General features: G+C 31.5%; 1 protein-coding gene across 1 annotated transcript in view; it reads left to right on the top strand.

The window, feature by feature from the left end:
• The first annotated feature begins 226 nt into the window (after window positions 1-226).
• LOC106469423 (splicing factor 3B subunit 1) overlaps window positions 227-26,201 on the top strand; it is a 98,347-nt gene continuing 72,372 nt past the window's right edge. The window contains exons 1-3 of the mRNA XM_013929916.2: window positions 227-536; window positions 6,187-6,377; window positions 7,572-7,667. Coding sequence (XP_013785370.1) covers window positions 506-536; window positions 6,187-6,377; window positions 7,572-7,667 — 318 coding nt within the window. The 5' untranslated portion in view covers window positions 227-505. The remainder of the gene's footprint in view (window positions 537-6,186; window positions 6,378-7,571; window positions 7,668-26,201) is intronic.

Here is a 26,201-nt window from a genome sequence, read left to right as displayed (position 1 = left end):
TCCATTATTCTTTATATATAAACATTTGAGTGCATGTTCAAAATAAGAATGATAATACAAAAACTAATAACAAAAAAAATATTTTCATTAACGTTCCTATCATTTTCGTTAGCAGATCAGTTGATGTTTTCTTTTCTTTTATACTTTGGGATATCACATTCATACAGTAACGCCACTAAGCGGTATAATACTTTGACCCCCCCCCCCTCCCTCACGCTTACATCAGGAGGACAAATTTCATTGGTCGCTGATAGCTACGCTCTTATGTCGCCATATTGGATCTAAGGATTAGGCAAAGTTTTAACTTTGTAATGCTTTAAAAAAGAGGGCACGTGTAATTTAACTAAATATATGTTTATTGTAGTTAACATTAGGTTCTGTCTGTAGTTCAGTGGCTGCCCATTACCTTCAAAGTGAAATTTTTATCAATTAAACATTTTATTTCAGTAAATAGGCCTTACTAGTTAAGCAGTAAGTTCGATTAGGCTACATTTTGGAAAGGAACATGGCGGCAGCTGCCCCGAAAACAATTGAAGGTAAATATATTTTGTTATTACTAGTATTAGTATTACATTAGGTAATGAAAATGTTAGTCAGACAGTTGCTTAACATCGTTATGCTTTAAATATTTTAAAGATTAATATGACGTGTTTGTTATTAGAGAACATATATTCAACTCAAAACTTGCTATATTACTATACTGTAATACTTACACAATGCCTGAGCACTGCATATATGCAAACACACACAGCTGATATGTATTGTAATTCATACTTGTAGTTTGTATTGACCTGGAGAGAGGCAAAGCTAGCCTTATTTTTGGTTATTCTGTTTCGTACTGATCAAAATTTTCATAAAGTTTTTGGATGCAGTTATCATTATTATGATCTGTTTAATTCGTGGATTTTCTCGCTTTTCTCATGGTAGCTAGGCCTTCCATATTTCATAGACTCAATTGGTTGTCTGTGTCTAACATTAACCTTAGGCCTATATGTGCATAATCAGAAAGGAGGCCAGTATTTCAACTGTTATGATTAACACTGGAAATTCTGAGTTTGATTTTGTAATTTGATCATTTTAGTCCCTATCAAAGGTTTATTGGTAATAACTTGAGACTGCCATGCTAGTTTTATTGTTATAAGCATTTGTACCAGAAATTAATCTTACTAAATATTTGTGATATCAGAATTCGTTTTCACTGTAAATTCACACCTGCCTATGTGTATGCATACAAACCTTGTGCAATACAATGTGTGGTAATAGTTTCACTTTAAATTTACTTACTGATTTTAAAAATTAGTCTTACTTACTGTAAATGCTGTAACTTGTAAAAAATATGTGGTAATTTAACTAACTGAGCTTTATACATTGTACTGTGTTACCACACATTCAGTTGAACTCCATACAAAATGACGTGCAACTTGTCCACAACAGAAGGTTTAGTGGCTAAAACAGCATTATTAGCCAATCACAAAAATGAACTTTTTCTAACATTTCTCTTGTACAAAATACAATCTTTTTTAAACAAAAAGAAATGGACGAAAAGATATTTTTGTGTGGATTCCAATTTTCAAGTTCTTAGTTAAGGAATTTAACGAAGATTTTCGTCGAAGATCGGAGTCAATATTACATATGTAGTGTGGGAATGGATAAGTGTACAGTAGTCTGCAGTGCTGTTTTGAGTAAGGATCTGTTCCAGGGTTTTAGTTGTCCATCAGACAACATGAAGGTTTATGTTGGTCGTTGCCTGAGGAAGTTTTTAGTCGTCTCGGATGACAGTTAAAATCAAGCTCTGCCATCATCAGGTGGCTTTTTTCCTTGTCTGTGTACTGTCAATGACACTTAACCCTACTTTTTTTATACTAATGGTACAAGTGCATTAAATAACTTTTGTTTAATTAATTAGTGCACCAAAGAACATATAATAATAGTATGCAAAAAGTAGACAATTTCCTCTAACAGTTACAATTTTTCTGGCTTTCTAATTATGTAACAAGACCCATTACAAATTCAACCAATCTAGTCTTTACCTTTCCTGTGGGAATGAAACTTGTACTACAAGAGAAATTGAAAATTATCTGTTCAGAAAACAATGTAATATAATACGTCATTTGGTAGATGAAAACCTTGACTTTCTATTGGTTATAGTTAATATATAATTAAACGTAAGAGAAAACTATTAACAAATCCTGAAGGAGAGGATGTCTGATTTTCTATTTGATAGCTCTATAACCAAACAAAATAGAAGGCTATAAAAATTGATTTTTCTGAGCAATGATGATTTTATAGTGAGTAATTTACATTTAATTTCGTAGTTACTGGAGGGGTGGGGGAATAGAACAGAGAAGATAACTAGAGAAAATTATGATGTCACACTAGGGAAAATTCAGAATAATTTTAAATATTGCCTTATAGAATTAAGAGTTTAAAACTTGTATACTATTAAAATATGGAATATTAGCCAAGATTTTATGCTATATTAATTGGTATAACATAAACGAAAAGTAGTTTAATAAAATTTTGAATGTAAAACACTAAAACCTAGTGTCATGTGAAGTAAAGGATACCCATGGCAATAGGGTTAATTGATCATGAAATTACACTAATTGCCCAGCTCTAGCAATGGGTGCTACCAGCTACTTGCCTTACAACTAATCAGCAGTTCAAGTAGAAGAAAAACAAAATAAAAAGTTGGAAGCTGGTGCTGCCATGCAGTTGCCTTATTAGCTTTGCCATAACAAAGACAGGGCAAACAAGTTTGGTGGTAATGAAAATTGAACACAAGATCCTCTAATCACAACTCTCCCCAGAAAATCACCAGAGCTGAAGTAAAAAAAACATTGTATTTGGAAGATTACAGATAACCCATTATGTAGCTTTGTGCTTAACAACAAGAATAATATTTCAATTACTTCAGTTGTAATTTTAAATGATTAGATGATGTGACACTAATTGATGTAATCGGTGCTCATAGATGATTGATTATATCAAATCGCTCAGATTTAGTAAAGAGTTATGGAGGGAGGGTTATATGGTATTTTCAGGTGAATGAACTGTCAATCTATCTTTTTTTTTAAACCAAACCCATCTTGTGAATTTAACTTAGGTTTATCTATTTATGTTCTTTGGTGACCTATACAGGATACTTAGTTTTGGTACTTAAAAAGGAGTCATGTAAATTAGTAGTGTTAATCCGTTTCATTTCTTAGGGAAATGGTTTTCATGAATTATGTTATAACAAATACTCTTCCCAAATAGTTGAAATGAAAAAAACCAAGGTGTAGTCCTTCACATTTTACAGGAGCCATCACAATGATGCTCTAAAGCACCTGTAAATTGAGTTTTGTGATGGCTTGTTAGAGCCCCCGTCAATTATGTCATGGTGCCCACTATTGATTCTTTTAATTTTGTCATGAAATAAAGACTTGAATTCAGATCCTGTTGTTGTTTGTATATACTGACTAAAAGCTCACCACATTTTGTGTAGATATACATTGTAAATTATAGTCAACATTCATTTTCTAATATGTGGTAAGTTCAGTGGACCAACCCCTTGCACATTCATTTAACTTGGTTTTATGGACAGAACTGAAGGCTAAATATATAAGGTGATGGTTCGATAAAAAAAAATATATATATTTTATTGAATTTTAATGACAGGAAACTGTATTTCAAACATATCTCATTCAGTGCTATAGCTTTTGTTACTTAAATACTTATAAGACACATAGTTGATAGATTGGTGCACAGGTAATACCTGATTAAGTAAATAGATGCAGTTTCAGTGCCCATTCTTGCTGGGAATCCATATTTTCAATAATCTCAAACTTTAATACTTTCTTTGAAATAACATGTATTGAAAGAGTTTTTGTTTGCAAACTAAGCTCCAAGATAAACAGAAACCAATGAAAAAAGCTTAGTAATATAAATAATGTAAACAACAAAACAAAGGCTGATGCTGTAAAATCAGATCTTTAAATAGAATATCAAAGAATATTAGGCTTTAATATAGAAAGGATTATAATCTTGATAATTGGTGTAACTGTGTTTTCAAAACTTTTGGCAACAGGAGGCTTTTTTCCAAATGTAAAGAGGTTCTGACATACTTTTGAGAAACCCAGTTCCAGTACTTTGACTAAATTAGCTAGTACAGTGTCTTCCATTTAGAAGATAAGTTATTCAAATATCTATTTTGTGTCAATACACGTACCTATTACTGTAAAAAAATCTGACAGTGGGTAGCTGCTGGTTATCATTTAATCCACGTTTTGAGTTTTTGAATGTTGCCATTTTTCTCAATCATGATTTCATTTATAAATGATTTGATAAGAAATATTTTTATCTGTTTTCATGTGAAAATTTACAAAAAAAAATTGAATTTATTAACAAATTTTCTTTATTATCCAAAGTCGATCACTTGTTTATCAAATGCTGACCATTTGTTCAAACTCGGTATAAAGCTATTAGTTTTTATTGTTAGCATTGAGACCATTGAGAAAACTTTTTTAATTTGGAAAGTTGGCATTTACTTGATTCTTTGAGGTTTTTAATGGGATTCAGCCTTTCTAGATTAATCTGTCACAATTGATAATTTTTTATGGCTTTTACAAAGGATTTATCAGCAATTTAGATTGATGGAGATATAAAATGTAAGTTGTAAAATGGCTTAGTGATATAAAACGAACGATGATAGGTGGGCTTTTTCTTCTTTCCAAGTAGGAGAATGGGTAAAATAATGGATTGGTGCCAGAGTGCCCAAGATTGCCCAATCCTGATATCAGTTGATCTTAGGTGCATCGGCACCAATCTGATATTTCACTAAGATTGAAGGTTTAAATAGCGAGTCCTTAACAGGTTTGTTTTGTGACCTTTTTTATGTATCTTAATGATTAGGATAACATCTTGGGCAGTGTAGAGCTGTTTGTTTAGTAATATTTTTCTTATCCAAAATTACTTTGACAATTCCATTAAATATGCTAATAAGTAGATTTAATAGTTAGAAATGTAAAGTTTGCATTCTAGATGTGGAAATTTGGAAAATGATTCTGTGTTAGTATTGCTATTCTGGAGAGTTAATAAATGATTGTAACAACAATTTTTTTATTTTAGTAAACTTAGTTATGTTTATGCTTTATTGTTTGTTACAGTAATATTATTTTGCTGATATCAAAAGTAGTATTTGCACCTCAGGGTGTAAAATTCAGTGATATTGGTTCATTTTCAAAATGACAGTTAAATGGTAGTAATTTCAAAACAGATTTTGAAAAGCAACAAATAATTTGTTTTTCAAATAGAGCTAATAGATTATTTTTCTAACTACATTAAAACCATATACAATATCACTATTTGTTTTAACAGTTCACAGATTTGCATTTTATTTGAATATTTGTTATTTTTCTTAGAAAATTCAAACTGAACTTTTTCTGTGTACTTAAATTCTTATAAAACTTTTCCCATTTTAAATATATAATATTTAGAAATTTCTGCTAACAAAAATGTTAAAATTTAAGAAATCAAAAGATATAAGTATTTTGGTTACAAAAATTATACATACTTGTCTTGTCCTTTAAAAAATTGTTCCCTACTTATGTAAAAAATCTCAAGTGAATAAAAGAATGAACCATATCAGTGTTTGAGCTTCATTGGAAAGATGTAACATTTTAGTATAGATGTACTTAAATACATGTACACCTTTACAAAATTTTATTTCTGTTACTAGTATCTTTCAATCATAGTTGGGCATGGGTTGACTCTGTGGTAGAACTCTGGATTTTGGAGTTTGTGAGCTGAGTTTGATACCACAAAATATTCCTTCGTTTTAAGCTGTATTATTAGAGAAACATGTGATTCCTTAGTGTGATTGGAAAGATGCTGCTGACTTCTCTATGGTCAGTAATTCAAAATTATGGATTGTGGCAGATGTTATTAGTAACTTTGCTATAAATACATGATATAGATACAGTGAATGTTAGCCCTGGTCCCAAAAGATTAATATATAATTACAACTCAGATATGAAACTAAATGGATTGTTAGTACTTTTTCTTTTGTTTGAAAGATTGAAAATGTAAGATTAGATTTCTATTTAGCCATATGTTTGAAGACAATAATAATGTTTTCACTAACAGATGTTCGTATGATAAATGTATCTTCATAATATGAATCACAGTTGTTGTTTTTGCCACTAGAAATTGAAGCACAAATTAAGGCTATTCAAGCACAGAAAGCTGGATTAGCACCCTTAGATGAAAATGGAGAAGGAGTACCACTTGCAGCTTCTGATGGAGCATATATGGATGAAGATATATATGGAGGGACCAAGAGCAGGTTTGATGGCTATGTTACCTCAATTGCGGCAAATGACGATGCAGATGCTGATGTAAGTATATTTTTTGACTGTTAGTCTGTATTATTTTTTTAATATATAGCGAAATGTTATTAAATCAACACCATCAAAAGTATTGGTAAGTTTAGCTAATCAGTACTAGAGCTGCTAGTTAGTGGAATTTTCTGTAATGTTTGGTCTATTAGTCAAATACATTTAACTAATTGATTGTCATGGGATACCTATAAAAAAAACCAACAAATCCATTAATCTTCAGTGAGATGGCTAGAAAAAGCAAAACATAATGCTGAAAATAAAGTTTTGATACTCGTAATGGGCAGAATAACTAATAATAAGAAACCCTAATTTTGATTAGTTGATCATTTTCATGCCATTAATCAATTTGATTTTAATCTCAGTTACTGGGTAGTTAGAACAATCAGAAATGGTAATCATCAGAAACAGTAGTTGATTATTTTAGTAATATTAATCAATGTAATTGATGCTTATAGATAATTAATTAATCAAATAACAATAAAATGTAAATCATATTTTAAAAATTTCTTTTTTTTTACTTGTGTTGGATAATTAAATTATTACTTTTTGTTGGTTAGTGACAGGTACAGAGTCAAATGTGGTACATTCATCTTTAATGGTTTTCAAATTAATGATTTATTCTTATTGAAACTTTGGTATTTTTTTACTTTTAACCATATTTGATTCTTCTCATATTTCTTCAAAAATTCATACATTTGTGCAACATATTTCATTTCCAAGTTGATCAACTGCTTTCAACTACATCCTGGATTATTATTATCATTTACCAATTAGAATTTTCTTGATTATTGATATTTGATTAAATATTGCTTGAATTGTGTAATAAACTTAAAATAAGATCCAAAACTCAAGCACTTTCGAATAGTTGACTATTCTTCTTCAGGAGAACAAAGAAGAAGAATAGTCAACTATTCGAAAGCACTCGAGTTTTGGGTCTTATTTTAAGTTTATTACACTTTATATGTGATCCTTTGTGCTAACTCTTTTATCAGACTTGGATTGTGTAGTGAAGTTTACAGTATTTCAGTTGTTATGTATCCATAGTTTTATGTTTTATTAAAAATCACAGTATGCTATGGTTTTAAAATTATATTAACAAACATTCATAATTCCAGACTTGTATCAGTTTTTCTGCTCTAAGTAATAAGATTTGCTATTTTGTTAATCTTGTTTATAATTTGTCTTTTACAGGATGATGATTATGAAACAACCTCCCTAATGCAGAATAAAAGAACGGGATATACTGCTCCCACTGCTTTTTTAAGTGATGTTATAGGATCTGATAAAGTAAGTTATTCATTGTTTTCTCTAAGATTTAGAGGTATATTTAAATGGTATATAATTTCACAATATATTTATAACTGTATTCTAATTGTATAGATATTAACCTTTACCCTACAGTTAGGATTCAGAGGGTATTGGGTAAGGTTCACAGCATATCATCACATTTTGTAGACTTACATTCAAAATTGTATTAAACTACAGTTTTATGAATGTATGCCAATAAATTTGGCATCAAATTGTAGTTTATCATTCAAATTTTAGTATTGTATATTATTTAATTTCTTAACTCAGGCTCGGTCAATTTGACTAACCATGTGACCTCTTTGTACTCGTTAAAGTTCAATATACTCGTTCAATATAATATGTGCATCTTCATAAAATTTGGCAGTTTTTCAATTGACATTATAAGACTTTCACATACAAAAAATAATATTTTTAGTGAGTATTTTTAATAAACTAAAATAAAAATTTGTCCATGAATATATTGAGTACTTGTTATGAATAGTTCATGTGCAAAGTAAGATTAAAAATACTTTTCATCTCAAATTTCCTTTCTGTAGTCCCTAAAACCTCCTCAATACATTTCAAACATTTTTTTTCAGTAAAACTTTATAGTTTATCTTTTATTTTCTCTACCCTATCTCAAAACGGGATTGATCAATTCAACTGACCTCGTAACCACCAAAAAAATTCAAATAAACCTAAATTAACCATTTTTTCTTTCTAGAATGACTTCAAATTGTAACATGAAACTACATTCGTTTATCTTAAGTTGCTCTAAGTTTGTAACATTGTACATCTATTTATAATTAAATTGTATTGTTTTATTGCCCTTTGAACCATGTCTAACTACTATCCGGGCTATTATAAGTTGTAAATCACTCTGGTAATGTGCTATCAAATTACATTATCCATGAGCTGCTCGAGTGCGTGCCTCGTGAACCCTTTTAATTATATTATTATTAGTTATTTTACCTAATGTAGTCTGAAATAACTTTAAAAGATCTGTATTTTTAGATTTTAGTTACTTTTACAATAATAAATAAAGAATAAATATGAAAATCAAAAAATTAAGTAATTACCTAATCCTCTTTTTTCTTGCTATCAGGTTTTTTATACTATAGATAGTATAGCATTTAATAATTTTTACTTAATTAAGTAATGTACCAAAGAATATAGACTAATAACATGCAAAAAGTAGACAAATTCACTTACCTCTCAATTTTACTGACTTTCTAACTATGTGACATTACAAATTCATCCAAACCAGTCATTAACTTTCCCACTGGAAAAATGTTGCTACTCTGAGTGAAATTGACAATTATCTGTTCAGAAAACAAGCTTTATACAATACGTTATTTGATAGATGGAAACCTTGACTTTCTATCAGTTATAGATAATATATAATGAAACGTAAGGGAGAACTATCAACGAATTGTGAAAGAGAGGCTGTGGCAAGAGGGTCTGATTTTCTATTTGATAGCTCTGTAATCAAACAAAATTGAAGACTATAAAAAAAATTATGGTTTGTCTGAGCAATAATGATTTTATAGAGAGTAATATATGTTTAATTTTGTACATTTTCAAGGGGTGATGGATAAAATAGGGATGATGACATGCCAGGACAAAATGTCACATGGGTAGTGGAAATTCAGGATTTTAAAAAATATTCTATTGTAAAATTAAGAACTTAAAACTTGTATACTATTAAAATATGGATTATTAGCTAAGATTTTGTGCTATTCTAATTGGTATAACATAAACAAAAAGTAGTTTAATAAAATTTTGAATGTAAGACACTAAAATATTGTCATGTGCAGCAAAGGATACCCAGGGCAATAGGGTTAAGTACATGTTTATAACCAATCAAAAGCACTCATTTTGAACTGCATAATCCTGTCAATCATCCTAAAGTACCTACACTGGAAAAGTCATTATAACCATTATTATATTTGAAGTTTTAGACTCAAATACAGCTTAGTTAGGAAGCCTGAAAGATTACAGCATATTTTTGTGATATTAGTATAGTAATTTATAATTTGTTATTATTCCACAATACATATATAAAATCTACAAAAATTAATTTGTCTACCTCCTCCACCTGTGATATTTGACAGGGATTAGCTAATTCAATGCACGAGTACAAAACACATTGTATCATTGCAAGTAGTAGAATCATTGTTTTCTATATATTTTGTATTTACTGTCCCATGTTTTAAGAAAAATAACTGAAATTTAAGAATTTATTTGTAAATGGTAATAATATATACACATATATAAAGCATGGTAACTGAAGTGTCACTGTGTTTTACATAATATTGGTACATTAGTACTAAGATTAAGAAGAGGGAGAGATTTGTGCTTTGTAGGCCAGTTTTATGCTATTCAATATAGTAACATGCACTGCATTATTTACAGCTTGTGTGGTGAGATTATTAGTTACTCAGTTCAAATGGCAATAAAACAAAAAAAAATATTTATGAATATAAAATATATGTATTCTATGACAAGCTTTAAGCAATTTAGAATAAACAAATATGGTTTCCTGTTACAGTTTTCAGTTATTCTAGAAAGAAAAAAGAGAAATTTAGATTTGTTTGTAATTTTTATGGTGGTTACAAGATGAGTCAAATTGACAAACCCCATGCAGAGTTATGGTAAAAAAATAAATAAAAGATTAAGTTTTTCTGGGAAAAAAATGTTTGATATTTATTTTGGATGTTTTAGAGATTATGCAAATGAAATTTGACAGTTTTCAGTTGAAGAAAAGTATTTTTAATCTTAAAATCAAAATCACACTTTGCATATTGGATAGTCAACCAATGTTCTGAAAGCAAATTATAATTAAAAAATCTGATTTTTTTGTACAAATAGTCCATAATGATAATGTTTTCTGATAGTCTGAATTCGTGAGGATACACATGCATTATTGAAAGTTAGTTATATTTAGTAAGACTAATCTCATGGTTACTTTGGTGGTTACATAGTAGACGCAATGCACCTAACCCATAGTTAATCTACTTCTTCAAATATAAAGCACAATATTAGCTTATGAGTATGAGATTACTTTATATTCTATTTAAAATTTTTCAGCAAAATTGTACTTTGTAGGCAAAAAAAACTGACAATTTTCTTCTCTTTTTTTTTGTGTTAGTGAACAAAAACCTGATTATTTAGATTTTATAATTGTCTATAAAAAATATAGTAATTTGCAGTTATTTGCTTCTTTCATATTACTGCTGCATGTTTCTCAGGCTTATTTTTAGAGTTTTACACTGCTTATCTAAATAAAGTTTCTTTTGGGAGTTTTTGTTTGCATTAACCCTGTCACAAATGGTTTCCACGTTTTAGGTGTTGAGAGCAAACTTGCATATTAAGTTTAAAATGTAAGTACAAAATACTCAAAAATATTATAGAAGCAATATTTTATCATTTTATAACACTTGGCATATTTCACAATAAAAAATGGAAAACTTTTGAACCTGCATTTCTCAACAGCTCTGAGGAGTCTTGTATTTAAACAACATATTAATATTGTTTTAGTATTTTTATGCTCACCTGAAATCATAATCTATATTTGCTTAAAAAGTACCATTCCTTGGAAATACCATGATCCCTGTCTTGTTTTTCACAAAATTTTTCTTCTGTGTTACTGGTTTTATTATTCCAGTCCTTTGTTGCCACCTTTATATGATGTTACAACATGTGATCTAAACAGTTATAGTAATGAAGTTCAACTTTCAGAATAGCAATGGCTAAAAATGATTGGATACAAAAGATTCTAATCTACTACCTATTTCAGTGAAGAGTACATAAAATATTTGTAGTAGTAATTTATCGTTTGCCAATATAATATTTATCCAAAGCTTCCATAAGGGTGAAGATATATCCTAATGTAAAGTTTACAGCACTTGGGAAAATCACAGATCCAGGAATTTTTGCTTACAGCTATTTGTGATGCTGTTTTCAGTCCCATAATGTTTTTGCATTGATTTATATATCATTGAAAGCTACACGATACAGAGGGTTGAGTAAGCCATATTAAAGTGATTTTGAATATGCAAGTTACTAAGTCAGGTGTAACATTAAGAAAGAAACCTGCAGCAGGTCATGCTCCAGCAGTAATGAGTGAAGTGCAGCACCTTGTAACAGGTAAATCTATGAACACAAATATCAGTGCCCCAGGTAACAGTACACAACATAATTAAGAAGAACCTCCATCTGGAAAAAATGGCACAAGCTGCTTCCACAACATATCCATTCAACCATCACATACTTCATGCAGCTGGAGAATGTAATGGGTTTTCATGATATTCCATATGAAGAGATACTGGTCAAGTCACCAGATGTCACCTCTATGGGTTTCTGTGCAATTGGATTTTTGAAGTGACTGCTGGGAAACATGCGCTAGCTTAATTTTTTGAAAAGCATGCAAGAAGAAATGGTGTATTTTGGACATTAATGTCTCCTGATGGAGCCTTTTTTCAAATGGAAACTACACCGTAGGGCTATTGTCACAATGCACAGCCATGAGATGAGGAATGACTGGGGTGGCAACATAGACTGTAATGATGTGGGGAAGCTTCAAAATTAATTTAACATATTCAACCACTGTATTCTTGTATGACAAGACATTGAGTAAGTTTATAGTATTGGAAGCAACAGAAAATTGTTTGGATGCCACAACATAGTTTTTATTCAATATTGTTAATATTATTCATCTTATTTAAAGCAAGTTATATTTATGAAATATGGTTATCCCAGCCAAGAACATTGTTGGCAGAAGTCACTAAACACCACGTGAAAAATATAATGTGAATTTGAAACGTAAGGTTAACAATATGTTTATAGTTAACAAATGTTAACAATAAATTTTATTTTCAGATCATATGTACCCATCACCTCTTTTCAGATATTTTAACAAAGTATAAACACTGCTTAATATCAATAATTATCCCCAAGAATGTATTAGAAAAACACTAAAGAAGGCCAAATCAACTGCTAAAAAAACAAAATTGAGAAAGAAGAAAACCTGTTTTGGTAGATCTATTTAATATATGAAGTTAGCTATAAATTTTAATGAACAGTTAGACAAAACAATATTGATTTACATTTAACAAAGGATCTCTCTCTCAACTAGAGGCACTTCTGTTGTAGGGACTGAACATAAATAGTCCAAGGTTTATCTTATTGTGGTGAATCTTGTACAGGATGTAGCATATGACAAGATATGTTTATTATAATTTACATTTTCCAAATCTCGCAAAAATTTACTGAGTTGTTACCAGCCTCATCATCAGCAAAAATCATGACAGTATTTCTTGTTGTGTAACTGGTAGGTTCTCTACATGATCCTTCTTCTTCTTCGCACCTATTTTTTAGACAAGAATCCAGAAGATTCTCAACAGTTAGTGATAAGTCCTGCTGACCATGACTGGAACTTTGTTACACTTCAGTATATCATCATGAATCGCTATTATTTCCTCAATTATATGTATGTTCATTGTTCTGAGATGTTTGACTTGCACTGTGTAGACACTGTGGATGCAGTCACAATGGTCTTTTTAACAGCTCTTGTTGAATTATTTTATGAAGCCCAAAAATGTTGTGGTAACACTCAAAAATAGTTTTGGTGCTGACAAAGACAATTGTGATAGTAGCCTTCCTCCAGATCAGAAGATCAAGAACAAGGTCTCCAACCTAAAACAGACAATGAAAAAGGTCATGTAATTGGACTTTAGATTCAAAAAAGAAATAATTAACTTGTGTATGTGTGATCATTGCTGGTGAGATAGTTTGGTCACTCTGGAACCCTGTTTCTCTTTGACTGCTCATAATTTAATAGAGGAAACTGGCAAGAAGTTAAGAGAATTATATGTAAAATAACTATTATAGCCTTGAAAATGTCCTGGACATAATCAGAATTGTAAAACTTTTAGATTAGGGCTGAAGAATTTGTGCAGAATCAAAAAGTTTGTATACAGACTTCAGTGCACAATATATTACCAATTTTACATTGGAAAACATAACAACCTGTTTGTGAAAGAACTCTGGAACACTTAAGGATATGCTCACAAAATATCTGTAACACACTTCTCAGTTCATGTTTCACAACATTCCATAAACAAAATGAACAACTATGAGATATTCTGGTAAAAGCAGAGATTTTATACATATCAAAGAATGCAAGCAGTAGTGGAGAGTATTTTTTATCAACATACAGAAACTAGATCATGGAAATTACTACAATTTTTTAACCCTATCACTATGGGTAGGTCAAATTGCACCTTTTGGAGTTACACTCAAAATTTAGTTAAATTAAACTATATTATCAATGTATACAAATAAACTTGGTATCATAGTTAATAAATCAAATTTTAATATACAAGTTTTAAGTTCTTAATTTTATAAGGAATTATTTTTAAAAAATCCAAATTCTCCTCTAGTATAACAATTATGACATTTGTTCTCTAGGTCTTCTCCCTTCTATAATTTACTTACCACCCTTTTCTGAAGTATGAACTTTAATGTAAATTACTCATACATAAGGCATAATCTAACTTTTATAGTCTTCAGTCTTATTTGTTAACAGTGTCATAAACTAGGTGCTCAGACCCACTCACCATGTCTGTCACATCCTTTCTTTCACAAATTGCCAATAGCACTCTCTGATGTTCTATACCAAATTATTTATAACCAATAGAAAGGCAAAGTTTTAATCTTATCTAATGATGTATTAGATTGTTTTCAGTATTGAGTATTATATATTTAGAGTACAGTTTGAAAGTTTCTCTTACAGTGTTCAAGAAGTTTTGAGAATTATTTAAAGGCTTTTATGCCATAGTTAGAAAGCTAGTTAAATTGTGGTGGTTGTAGGACATTGTTTGCTTTGTGGATGTTATTCTGTGTTTTTGGGTGCATTATTTAAGTAAAAAAAATAGAATACTAGTACCATTAGTATTAAAAAAAGTAGGCTTAAATTTTGTTGGTAATCAACAGCAAAAAAATGTTCAAAGGTAAGTACTATATTTCTTGTTTTTCATGTATATTCTTAACCCTTTCATGACGGGCTTGGTATATAATACACGAGACCATATACACATTTGCACATGTTAAGTATTCATACTATAACTTTTAATGCTGTATGTGTATCTTCACGAAATTTGGTAGACTTTTATTAATGATTCAAAGTCTTTTGTACCCAAAAAATCAGATTTTTTAATGAAATATTTTTACTAAAGATTTGTTTGAGAAAATATCGAGTCTGTTTCGTTACTATTCCGAGTGCGAAGTAATTTTCATGTCATGATTAAAAACTATTCATCATCCCAAAAATCGCAAATATTATTTGTGTAATCTCTAAAACCTCCTAAATACATTTCAAATGTTTGTTTTCAGTAAAATTTTATATTTTATCTGTTATTTTCTCTACCTTAACAATATACAGAGTCTGTTAATTTGACCGACCTCGTAACCACCACAAAACAATTAGTAAATAAGTATAAGTTATGCTTTTTTCATTCTAGGATGACTGCAAATTATAACACAAAAACACAAATGTGTAGTCTAAATAGCTTAAGTCTCATAACATTATACATTTATATGTATTTATTATATTGACCTTTCAGCCATGCCTGGCTAACAATGCAGAAGTTATAATGACGTGGTGCATGTGCACTCATGTTACTTTATCCAATGATATAAAACTGACCTTTAGTCTTTACAAAGTGACCTGTCTTGGCAGTGTTTTAGTGGACTAGTATTTTGTAAAATATAGTCACATTTCAATTATTAGACATAATATATGTATATACATTATTACTATTTACAAATAAGTTCTTAAACTTATTTTTCTTAAAACATAGAACAGTAAATAAAGAAGTAAAGCAAACAATTATCTCTTGTAGTTATGACCTTTGTACTTGGTTGCTGCTTGACGTAGGTTGATAAGCTTTTAATATTTCGCATGTGGAGGATATGAGACAAAATAATTTTTTTTTTAGGTTATATATATATATATATATACAGTTCAATAATAGAAAAAATCATAAATTATAATATCAACGCCATAGAATTCCACCATAATTTATCAAGCTGCAAGTAAGCTGTATTTGGGTCTAAAAAAATATGAAATTTCATGCAGACTAAAGACACAACCTACCTTCTTGAAATCTTGGTTCGAAAGAACAAGATGGCATCCTAATACATGAAAATGGCTGAGAAAGCCACTAGGGGAACATTCTGAGCTTTTGATTGGTTATTCACATGTCATATTTCAGTGATATCTCAGCAAACAGAAAAGATATGAGGTTCTTATTTTATATTCTAGCTTGTCAATATCAGTAATTTAAGTTCCTGATTCATACAAAACTATAGACTTAGTATTTTGACATCACAAACATCTAATCTGAACAGGTGCTGCATTCAACATACCACACAAAAACTGATGTTTAAGTGTTTTTTAATATTTACTTTTATATTAAGAAATTGAATAATGTATAATACTGATATTTGAATTACAATCTACAGTTTGATACAAAATTTATTGACATAAATTCATGAAATAGTAGTTAAATCCCCTACAAAATAAAACAGCTTTTACAGTAAGTGAGATTTGTTTTTAGAACAGGTACAATGTTTTGATCACTGGGGTGATCATTCTCAAGTACACAAGTTTTAATGGTAAAGAACGTTTTTCTTAAAATTTGTCTACTTAAGAATTATTGCACCAGTGATCAAAAAGTCACACCTGTTATAAAAACAAATCTTACTTACTGTAAAACTGTAACTTGTAACAAAATATACTTAATCAGTAATTAAACTCAAAACAAAACTATTAAAATAAAACTATAAATGAAAACTTAATCGTTAAAATTCTGTTTTGATATAAATTTTCGCAACACTCTGTATGGGTGAATTAATAAAAAAAGAAAATCCAAAATGTTAACCTCAATTTTGATTTCTGCCCACAATAGAAATTGTATTTGGAGAGCAGAAACAACTAAACTTCCCATCTGCATAGATAAAACTTGTCAACATATGAAACATTGCTATATATATTTGTGATCTTTGTACCTGTTTATAACTTACTTCTAGTTCAGATAGTTTGAAAACATTGAATATTTGAAGTACATGGTTTCCTAAAGAAAATGCAGAGGTAACATTTATATATATAATATACAGTAAGATAAATGCTATCTAGTTATATATTTTACTGAAAATTTCTTTTAGTAAAGAGGGCTAGTGCATAAAATCATTAGGTCTGGAATTGTATTATTGCTAATAAACAGATGTAGGATCTAGATTTCAAGTTATGGGCATATTGTATAAAAGTTACTTAAATCCTTGCTGTGCCTTTGCAAGACACAGAAGGCCAGTATTTTTAAACTTCAGTTTCAAGTGGCACTAGCGGATGAGAATGATGACCCATTCCTCCTGGACATGATGCCAGTCCATCACTGGTTAACCCTTGGCTAACATTTGATACCTATCATACAGCTGGGTAGACTGGAACAAGTGTCATGCTCAAGGACACAACAGCATGATGTGGACCAGCCTCAAACTCACAACCATCCGACTTCAAGTCCAAGACACGGAGCCACTGAGCCACTCATAATGGATGCTATACAACTATGTCTTGGTGATTTTTTAAATTTCATTACAAGGTTTAAATTTACTAAAAAATCTGATTCATAAATATTCAGTGGTCATCATGCTTTATTTTTAATGTGTTTGTGTTTCAGATATATAAGTTATTAATTTTTAGGAATATAAATAAAGAAATGGCCAGTATAACATCATCAGTTTAGAGAACTGTTAAGATTTCAAATCAGAAGAATAATTGTTCTGAAAAACGTTGAAAAATAATTAGAGAAATTTCTTGCAGTAAAGCTATTATTAGGCTAGTTAACTAATAGCAATAACAAACATAAACTTACAGCTTTTTGTTGTAACGTTAATGCCTGGCTTAAGTTGTTGTGGGTCAAGTCTCTCTCATTTTTTTCAAGTTCTCTGATAACTTCTGTAAGGGATAAGAAAACAATGAAATAGTTTAATTATTTTAGATACTTTTTGAAAAATTGCCAATTTTAGCAGAGAATAATTTACAAGTAATATGTAATAGAATTAGCAGAAAATTACAAAGTTTAAAAAATACTATTAATTACTTATATGTAAAGCTCAAAGCCTTTTTCTGAACTTTTGAACAAGAGAAAAACTTAAACCTATTTAAAGACGTGTTAACATGTCACCATCAGACAGTCAGTAATGCAGTTCAAACAGGTCACCTCAGATAGTTAGTAATGCAGTTCAAACAAGTCACCTCAGATAGTTAGTAATGCAGTTTAAACAGGTCACCTCAGATAGTTAGTAATGCAGTTTAAATACCCACCATGAGCAAACAGTCAATTACTGTATATTTTTACCATATTTATAACCAAAGTTAATTTGTATAAGTACAATATTTTGTAAAACCAATACTAAAAGTGTGAGTAAGAAGTGCATGTACACTAAAAATCAAATCACATATTTCTGAAATTACATTGTACAGTATTTCCGTAATGCTAGCTGAAATTATTAACACTTGTTGTTAGATGAACAGTGACCACAAACAGTATATTGTTCAATACTGCAGTACCACAGCAGAAACTTTGTTACGTCTAGCATCATGCAAATATAGTTTGATATGTGTTGGATCACATCGTGTTACACATTCTATATAATAGATGCAATTAGACAGTGTAATCACTGTTTTTATTAAGCATGGAAGGAGCCTCAAGAATAGGTGTTGGATTTCTTCCACTGATTGTTGAATTAAATACCAGATGAAACAGATCAAAGTTCACACATTTCTACTGCTGTCAAGGTACGTAATGAAGTTCTAAACTTTGTAGCAACTTTAGTTGAATTGAATTTTATTGAGAGTTTAAGAAATGGTATGTTTTACAACCTAATATTAAATAACACAAGCTAAACTTTTAAAATACTTATTGCTAGATGACTGAAGTTCTAGTTGCATAAATAGAACAAACTTTAACCTAGCAATTTCAGTTGCTTATGAAAAGTTATATCTATAGCATGGTAATTTGATCTACTTTTTGATGTTCCTACCTTCCAATTTACTTATCTGTTCTTCCTTCTGCTGTCTTATTGTCTGTATTTGGTTATTAAACTCTGACTGCGACTGTATCCTAGCCTCTTCTGCTTGTGTCAAGTTCTGCTTTAATCGTTCTACTAAATCCTTCATAACGTTAAATTTTCTGTCAGAGTCATCAAACTGCTCCTAAAATTCAATATTGACAACAAATATAGTTTTGTTTAAAAATTCAGTAAAAAGTGTACCATTATCCAAAAATAACTATTTTCCTCTGTGTGTTTATATATATATATATTTAATTATTTATTTATTCTATTGTTGTGTTTACTTTTTGATTTTGTTAATAGGTTATATTTCAAAATAGAATATCATATTTTACAGAAGAAAAAACTATATTAGTGAGTTAAGCATCTTTAGCTTTAATTTTGTAAAAAAATAAAAAAAAGCTTTAAAATGACAAAACAAAATCTTATTACTGGGATACAAAACATAATATTATATGGTGTTTACACTGATGAAATGCTTAAATGTTCTCCAAAAATTTAAAGAAGTTGGCCTGCTTTCTTAACAATAAACCCAATATAACAGTCAAATCCTGAAATGCATTCAGACACTGAATTATCTTAATCTACGAAGTCAATGCTTTAGTTCATCACTGTTGCTAACACATCTTTATATTTGATGTTTAAAACATATATGAGCTACATTTACCCACACCTCTTGTTGTTGTTTGAACAGGTTTAAACCCAGAGGAATACGTTACTACTGATAATCAAATGATCTCAGTTAAATAATTATAGCTTCATTAGCTTTTCATCTTTAGAACCACAATTAGTCTTTGATAACTGATAATAAAATGCAACTGCATGTATAAATTTACCTGAAGTTCCTCGTGCTCTTTATTTAATGAATCTAGTTTTTCTTGCGCTAATCTCTAGAAAAAGATTAAAAAACAAAAACATATTCCAATTTATTCCAGTTCAATGTCGATCACTAACCAAAGAGTAATCACATAACCTGTATTTTGAAATATATTTTACAGCCATTCAAACTTTCATTTCTTAGTTTTATTGTGCATTCACCACAATAGTAAATACTAATATCATTGTAAACGTGATCCACGTATCTTTGTTAAGCTTACTTCTTTTACATAATCAAAAATGTTAAAGAAATTTTACTTGTATGTGTTCTAAGTTTTTCAGCTTCTGAAGTCATGTACAGAGGATTGTTTACAAAAACATCTTTAAAAAAAAGAAAGATAGAGAGAGAAAAATATTTATTATTACAATACCAGCAATTAACAAAAATAGTACAATCTTGAATTTTGTTAATATTTTATTATTTAATACATATCAACAATCATTTAAGTGTTTTTAATAATTATTTTCATATTTCCAAAATATTCAAATTTTCTTTGTTGTTATAATAAATTTTCAGTCACTTACTGTCCAAAAACATAAAACAATAGAAACCTAAGCATCAAGTCAACCTTCAGAACCTTCAACCATTTTCATGGATTTATTTTTTTATCTCTGATAAGGAAGCAATTAAAATTTATCAAGTTGTGAATATTTTGGTTCAGAAAATTTCATGTTTCCATTTAGTAATCTATCTTTAGGTTTAACAAGCAACCACATGATATTAAACACACAGCTTAAGTTAACATTAATCGGCATTATAGTCTGTATGTTCTCTTTGACTTGACTGGCTCAGTAAGTGATATGAAAGTTAACATTTTCTTACACTGAAAATGTATTTCTGATAGATATTTACCTCCTCTCACATAATAGCTTTTCTTGATTTGTGCTGCCCTCTATATGCACCATTTTCACTTGCACTAACCGTAAGGGTCCCACCTAACATTACATGTTTACACATGGTATAGCTGCGTTATAGCATACAAGTGAACATGCAACAAAACAAGCCTCCACCAATAGAAGTATGGCACACCCTCTTAGCAAAGTTCACTCACTCTATACTGTAGAGTACAACCATCACTTCGAGATTAGGTAAAAAATGATGAACCAGAAGGAGGATGGGGTTAGGTAAGTATCTATCGGAAATACATTTTCAATGCAGAAAAATGTTAACTTATAATAAAATATTTTACCTCCCCTCACATAATAGCTAGAATCCACAATGGACATGTGAAGGGACCAGTGCAAAAATTACCTAGATAAGCATTCTTTGGAAGGCACTCAAAGAAAATCCATGGAGTGAGATACACTGATGTATAGGGTCACACTCGTGGGAGACTGTACCCATTCTGTCCCAGGTATACTCTTTGCTTGTTGTAAAGATAACATGTCACAAAATTGGGCAGAAAAAGAGACCAGTCCAATCAGTAATAGGATGCACCAGATGGTATACAGTGGCTAGAATGCATCAGACTATAGTCAGTGGGTCAACTCCATTCCAAAACCAGGTTGCATCAGGTATGTGTCATTCAGTCTGCAGTAGGAGGAGAGTACTCACCATCTTTACTGACAGAACACCACTGCCCTACTCTCAACTGAGTGGAAGCAGTCACACTCAAAAGGAAGCTTCCATGGTCTACCACCCCAGCTACAAGGATTCATGTACTCCACTGGAAAAGGGGAAACAAAGCAGTAGGGAGACTAGAGGAATGCAACACCATGAAAACGTGCAATGGTTAACCACAAAAACCCTACTTTGAAAAGCAGGCCAGTCCTGATTTATTTGACTAGGTCTAGAGGGATGGGCAGTAATCCAAATACTGCCTTATTCATGATAATCCATGAGTTAGTACAGTCTGGTACAGGCCTTATTTATGAAGCAAGATACCAGGAAGAACCCTCTAGCAGTTTTATGGACCCCCCCCCCCCATTTCAACAATGAGCATTTTAGACCTGTAAGGTTATATGCTGCAAATTTAAAGTTAAGTATACCTGGATAGGAACCATTCACCACTGAATGAGATATAGATAGGCCACTGTAAAGTTAAGATATATAAAAAGAGAACTTACCCATTCAGAGCTTGTAAGGGTTATGTAGAATGGTGATAGGAAGAAGTCGATATCCAGAAGATGAAATAATATGTGTAACAACAGTAAGTGAGGAAGATACATGCCAGTTTGCATGAGCTCCTCCAACAGATGATTGAAGTGAAGGAGCCAGAGAGAGAGTAAGGAGTCAAATTTAGTGTCGATGTGAATCTATACCCAATTAAACACAGGCTAAATAGATGAGGTGCTGTAGCCATCCCTTGAAAGTAAAAGGAGAAATATCTTGGTGAGATGAGAAATTCCAATGAATAAATAGATGGGAGCATAAACCATAAAAAGTAGCAAAGCAGACTGAAAAACAATAAACTATGTTGATAGGACAGATAAAACGATCTGGAACAGAATGAGAATACTGAAAAATAAAAGGGGCAATGGCATACACATCATATCTCCTACAATAACAGGCAAAAAGTAAGAAGTAGGACTTATGCAAAAGATAATACAAGGAACAAGAGACTAAAGCATCAAAGAGAGGAAGGGGAAAGACATGGAGAATAATATTCAGGTCCAAATCAGGAAGGACTGCAAGACAAGGAGGAGAAAGGTATCAAAATGAACAAAAAAGCATAAAAAAGGACAGGAGAAGAATACATGACAATAATAAGAAAACCTGAAAGTATTAAGTAGAGCTGCATGTCAAAAGCAATAAGCCTTGTTTGAACAGCCAATGAAAAAAATTCAGAAAAAATGAGGGATAGAAGGAAGGGAATGAAAGGCAACATGGTGCAAAGACCAACTATGCAATGTGCACACTTGTTATGGATAGACATGGAGGGAGGATGAATAAATTGAACAGGGAAGAAGGAAGGCTACATGTAAAGAGAGTCTAGAATGTCTAACAATGGACATGAAGTTAGAGTGATGACACTGCTGGATGGGAGAGGGAGGAGTGAGGTTGAAGGAGTAGGGAGAATGACAGAGGTAGAGAAAGAGGTGGAGAGGACAGGAGAAGATGCAATAGAGGAAACCATGACTGAGCCAACCAGTAAGGTGTTATCAGGAGGATTCAACATGCAGTGTCCAGAATGAGGGAAAACGTGAGGGAGAAGATGAGTAGGAGGGTAGGTATGGAGAAAAACGTTGGACCAGTCCTGATGGAATACATCCCCAGCTAAAGCTGATAAACGAGGTACAAGGGACCAGAAAAGGAGAAGTAGGGTGTTGAGAAAAGTTGTTAAAACATTGAGAAATGTGTCCAGAAGAGACCACAATTGTAGGTAGTATCTTGATGGACCTCAAGAGACAATCCACAACAGGACTCAGGGCACCTGGAAAAGAACAAGCTATTAGGCGTACCAGTATAGAATGGGCTTAGAAAAGCATGGAAATAGGGAGAGTGAGACAAAGTGTTCCCCTGGTGATTGATAAAGGGGTCATGTGCAGAGTTGACTGTACATATCATCAAGAGACATCTACGAACCATCCTAAAAAAATACAAAATTAGTGGTACTGCCAGATGAGAGGAAGAGAGATACCCACTATCAAGATACCACATGAAATCTTTGAGTGAGGAAAGAGAATAGTTGAAGGCAAGGGATCACAAGCAAGGATTCAGAGAACATGCAGTCTATTATAGACGTCTCAAATGAGCATGACCCAAGAGGATAGAGGATTCCATGGAAGCCCAAATCCCAAAAAAGAGAGAAAACCTCCCACATAGTGAGGGAAAGAGAAGATATGGCATGGGAAACCGAAGGAAGAGTAGTAGGCTGAGCCCTGCAGATATACAAACGAAAAAACACCCAACTGAATGAGAAACGAAATGGGTGTTAGGGAGTGAGATGTGACTCCTCCAAGATGAACCAATCAACCCAGATACATTGTCTCAAAGGAGGAGAAGAGTGTGGCTGTAGGAGGCTTGTTGGGATAGAGACAAATGAGAAAAGAAGCATTTGAGATGTCCACCTTGGTCATTTCAAGACCTGAGGCAAAAGACCACTGTAAGATGAGAAATTCTCCAAGGAAAAGCTAAGGAAGACAAGAAACTGAGACATGAATAATGTAAGACTCGACACGTATCTACAGATTCTCTGGGAACCAAGAAAAGATGGAAAGAAAAACTTGAAAAAGAATAAGAAACTCATCTAAATGTGATTGTAGCCATTAGGACCAACACTGCCATGAACCAATGTTGGCAAGAAACAAGATCCCTTGGAAGATATAAAATAATGGGAACATGAGACATTGAAGGAGGAGAGGAAAAAACGAAGGTTAAGGCTGTTTGATAGAAATCCAAGTACTCAACAATTGGCCAAAAACAGAGGACAAAGGTCCATAAACCAAATGAAACTGGCCTACTGACACTGAGCCTATAAAACAGTTACTGCTAAGCCAGACAGCACTGAAGTCTACAAGTGGAAGGATGGATGGGAAGTAGAGACAGAGAGAGAGAGTTAAGAGGAAGTAGGAGGACAGGACACAGAGAGTCAAAGGAGGAGCACAGAAGAGATGGTAAACCAGTGAGGATAAAGCATAACATTGGTGTGCAGCCCCAACTAATGAAACCAGAGATACAAGCATACCAGTAAAATCATAAAGGCAGATGAAAGAAGCCAGAAAAAAGCATACGAGATATAAGGGAGACAAAAGCAATTGAATAACAAGAACATGATACCCTAAACAACTCTAGCAAAAGATCAACCAAATAAGAAGTGAAAATGCTCGGGAAAATAAACATGCCACTGTAGAAAAAATAAGTGAATGAGCATCCATTGAAAACCCCACAGGGTGGATTAGCACAGAAAGAAGGAAAAATAACAGAAAATGGTAGTGTGTATAAGATGAAGGTAGGAAAACCTAAGACTAAAAGGACAAACGAAAGACAGAGGATCTGACCACCAAATCTGAAGAAGAACTCCATAGTTTAGGAGTCAAAGAAAAGCAATACAGCATGCAGTCATGCCTAATCATATGAGGCAAGAAATGAAGGAGGATGAAGCAAGTATAGCTCCAAAGTACTAGTAAAAATAATTGAATATGTAAGAAACATAACTGAGAAACCTAGTCATGAAATCCCGAAAAAAAATGGATGAGGTAGAATCAAGACAATATGGTATAAGGTGAGGCAAGTATAGTTGGGAAACAAAATGGCAAACTCTCTTCCGTCATGAATGAGAAACATAGGCGGAGGAATGTAAGGGACAAAAGAAGGCCCAGTCTGCATGAAAGACTCCACTACCTCCCTTACAAATGTTGTCACCTCTCCCAACAGACAAAAACAAATCCAATATCAATGTAGTTGGTAGGCTAGCATGAACAAAATAGTGATGTTTCACACCAGACAAAGTTGAAGTTACTGACACTTGTGAAATAAAGTATTTATAGATATTTCCACTGAAAAACAACTATACCTGAAAAATTCACAAGCAAAAAAAATACGTTATTGCACACGAGAAGTGATGATTGTGCTCTACTGTATAAATGGACTAATGGAGGGTTGTCAAATGCTCATTTTCATGCTACAATGCAGTTATACCATGTGTAAACACTTGATGTTAGGTAGGCACCTCAAGGTTGGCAGCAATCAAAAATTATGCATACAGAAGGCAGCACAAATCAAGGAAAACTATTATGTGAGAGTAGGTAAGGTATCATATCGGAATTTAAAGTAATTTTAGCACTACCATCTTATAAAGTATCATGTGGCATATAAACACACAAATAAATATTCACAACAGCATTCAGTTTTCAGGGAAACATCAAGATACCCCACACTGAATTTCTGCCATGAAACATCTAATCCTTGTTTTCATTTCATGATGTTAACTGAGAACTTACACTAAAGTAGTTTAAACACAAAAATGAAAAGGAAGAGTTTATACAAATTATGTTTCAATTTTCCTACCTTTTCTGTTCCCAACTGATTTTGAAGAGAAACAATAGATTTTTGAGAATCTGAAACAAACAGAATGAAAATTCAGTGTAATACAATGATTTAATACATAAATATAAAATATTCTTAAAATACACTTGTTTTATTTTTTTATGGTATTGAGAATAAGCACTATCCACTCCTGAACAGCATTAAATATATTTAATTTCAACATTAAAAACAACCTTCTGAAAGTTGTCATTCACTGCTTTCTGAGTAAAACTGAACATTATGAATATTTTGCTGTTATAAAAAAGAATATGTAGTCTTGTTTTAATGTTTCTTATAATCTGCTACTTTTAATATGAAAATTACACCTTTACCTATGAATGATGGTCTATGCATTATAATCAATTTTATGTCATGGACTCTAGCTAATAAAAATAACAACTTAGAAATCTGTACATTTAAACCTACATAGTCCAGCAAAATCCACATGAAAATATTACAATGACAGATTTTTTATTATTCAAACTGTACATTTTATAATGTTGAGGTATGAATGCTTTAGAATCAACATACAGAATATAATCCATACATGCAAC

Source organism: Limulus polyphemus, unplaced genomic scaffold, assembly GCF_000517525.1.
Source record: "Limulus polyphemus unplaced genomic scaffold, Limulus_polyphemus-2.1.2 Scaffold3477, whole genome shotgun sequence".
Taxonomy (NCBI): domain Eukaryota; kingdom Metazoa; phylum Arthropoda; class Merostomata; order Xiphosura; family Limulidae; genus Limulus; species Limulus polyphemus.
Note: the sequence above shows the minus strand (reverse complement) of the source record. Positions and strands in the feature narration are given on the sequence as shown.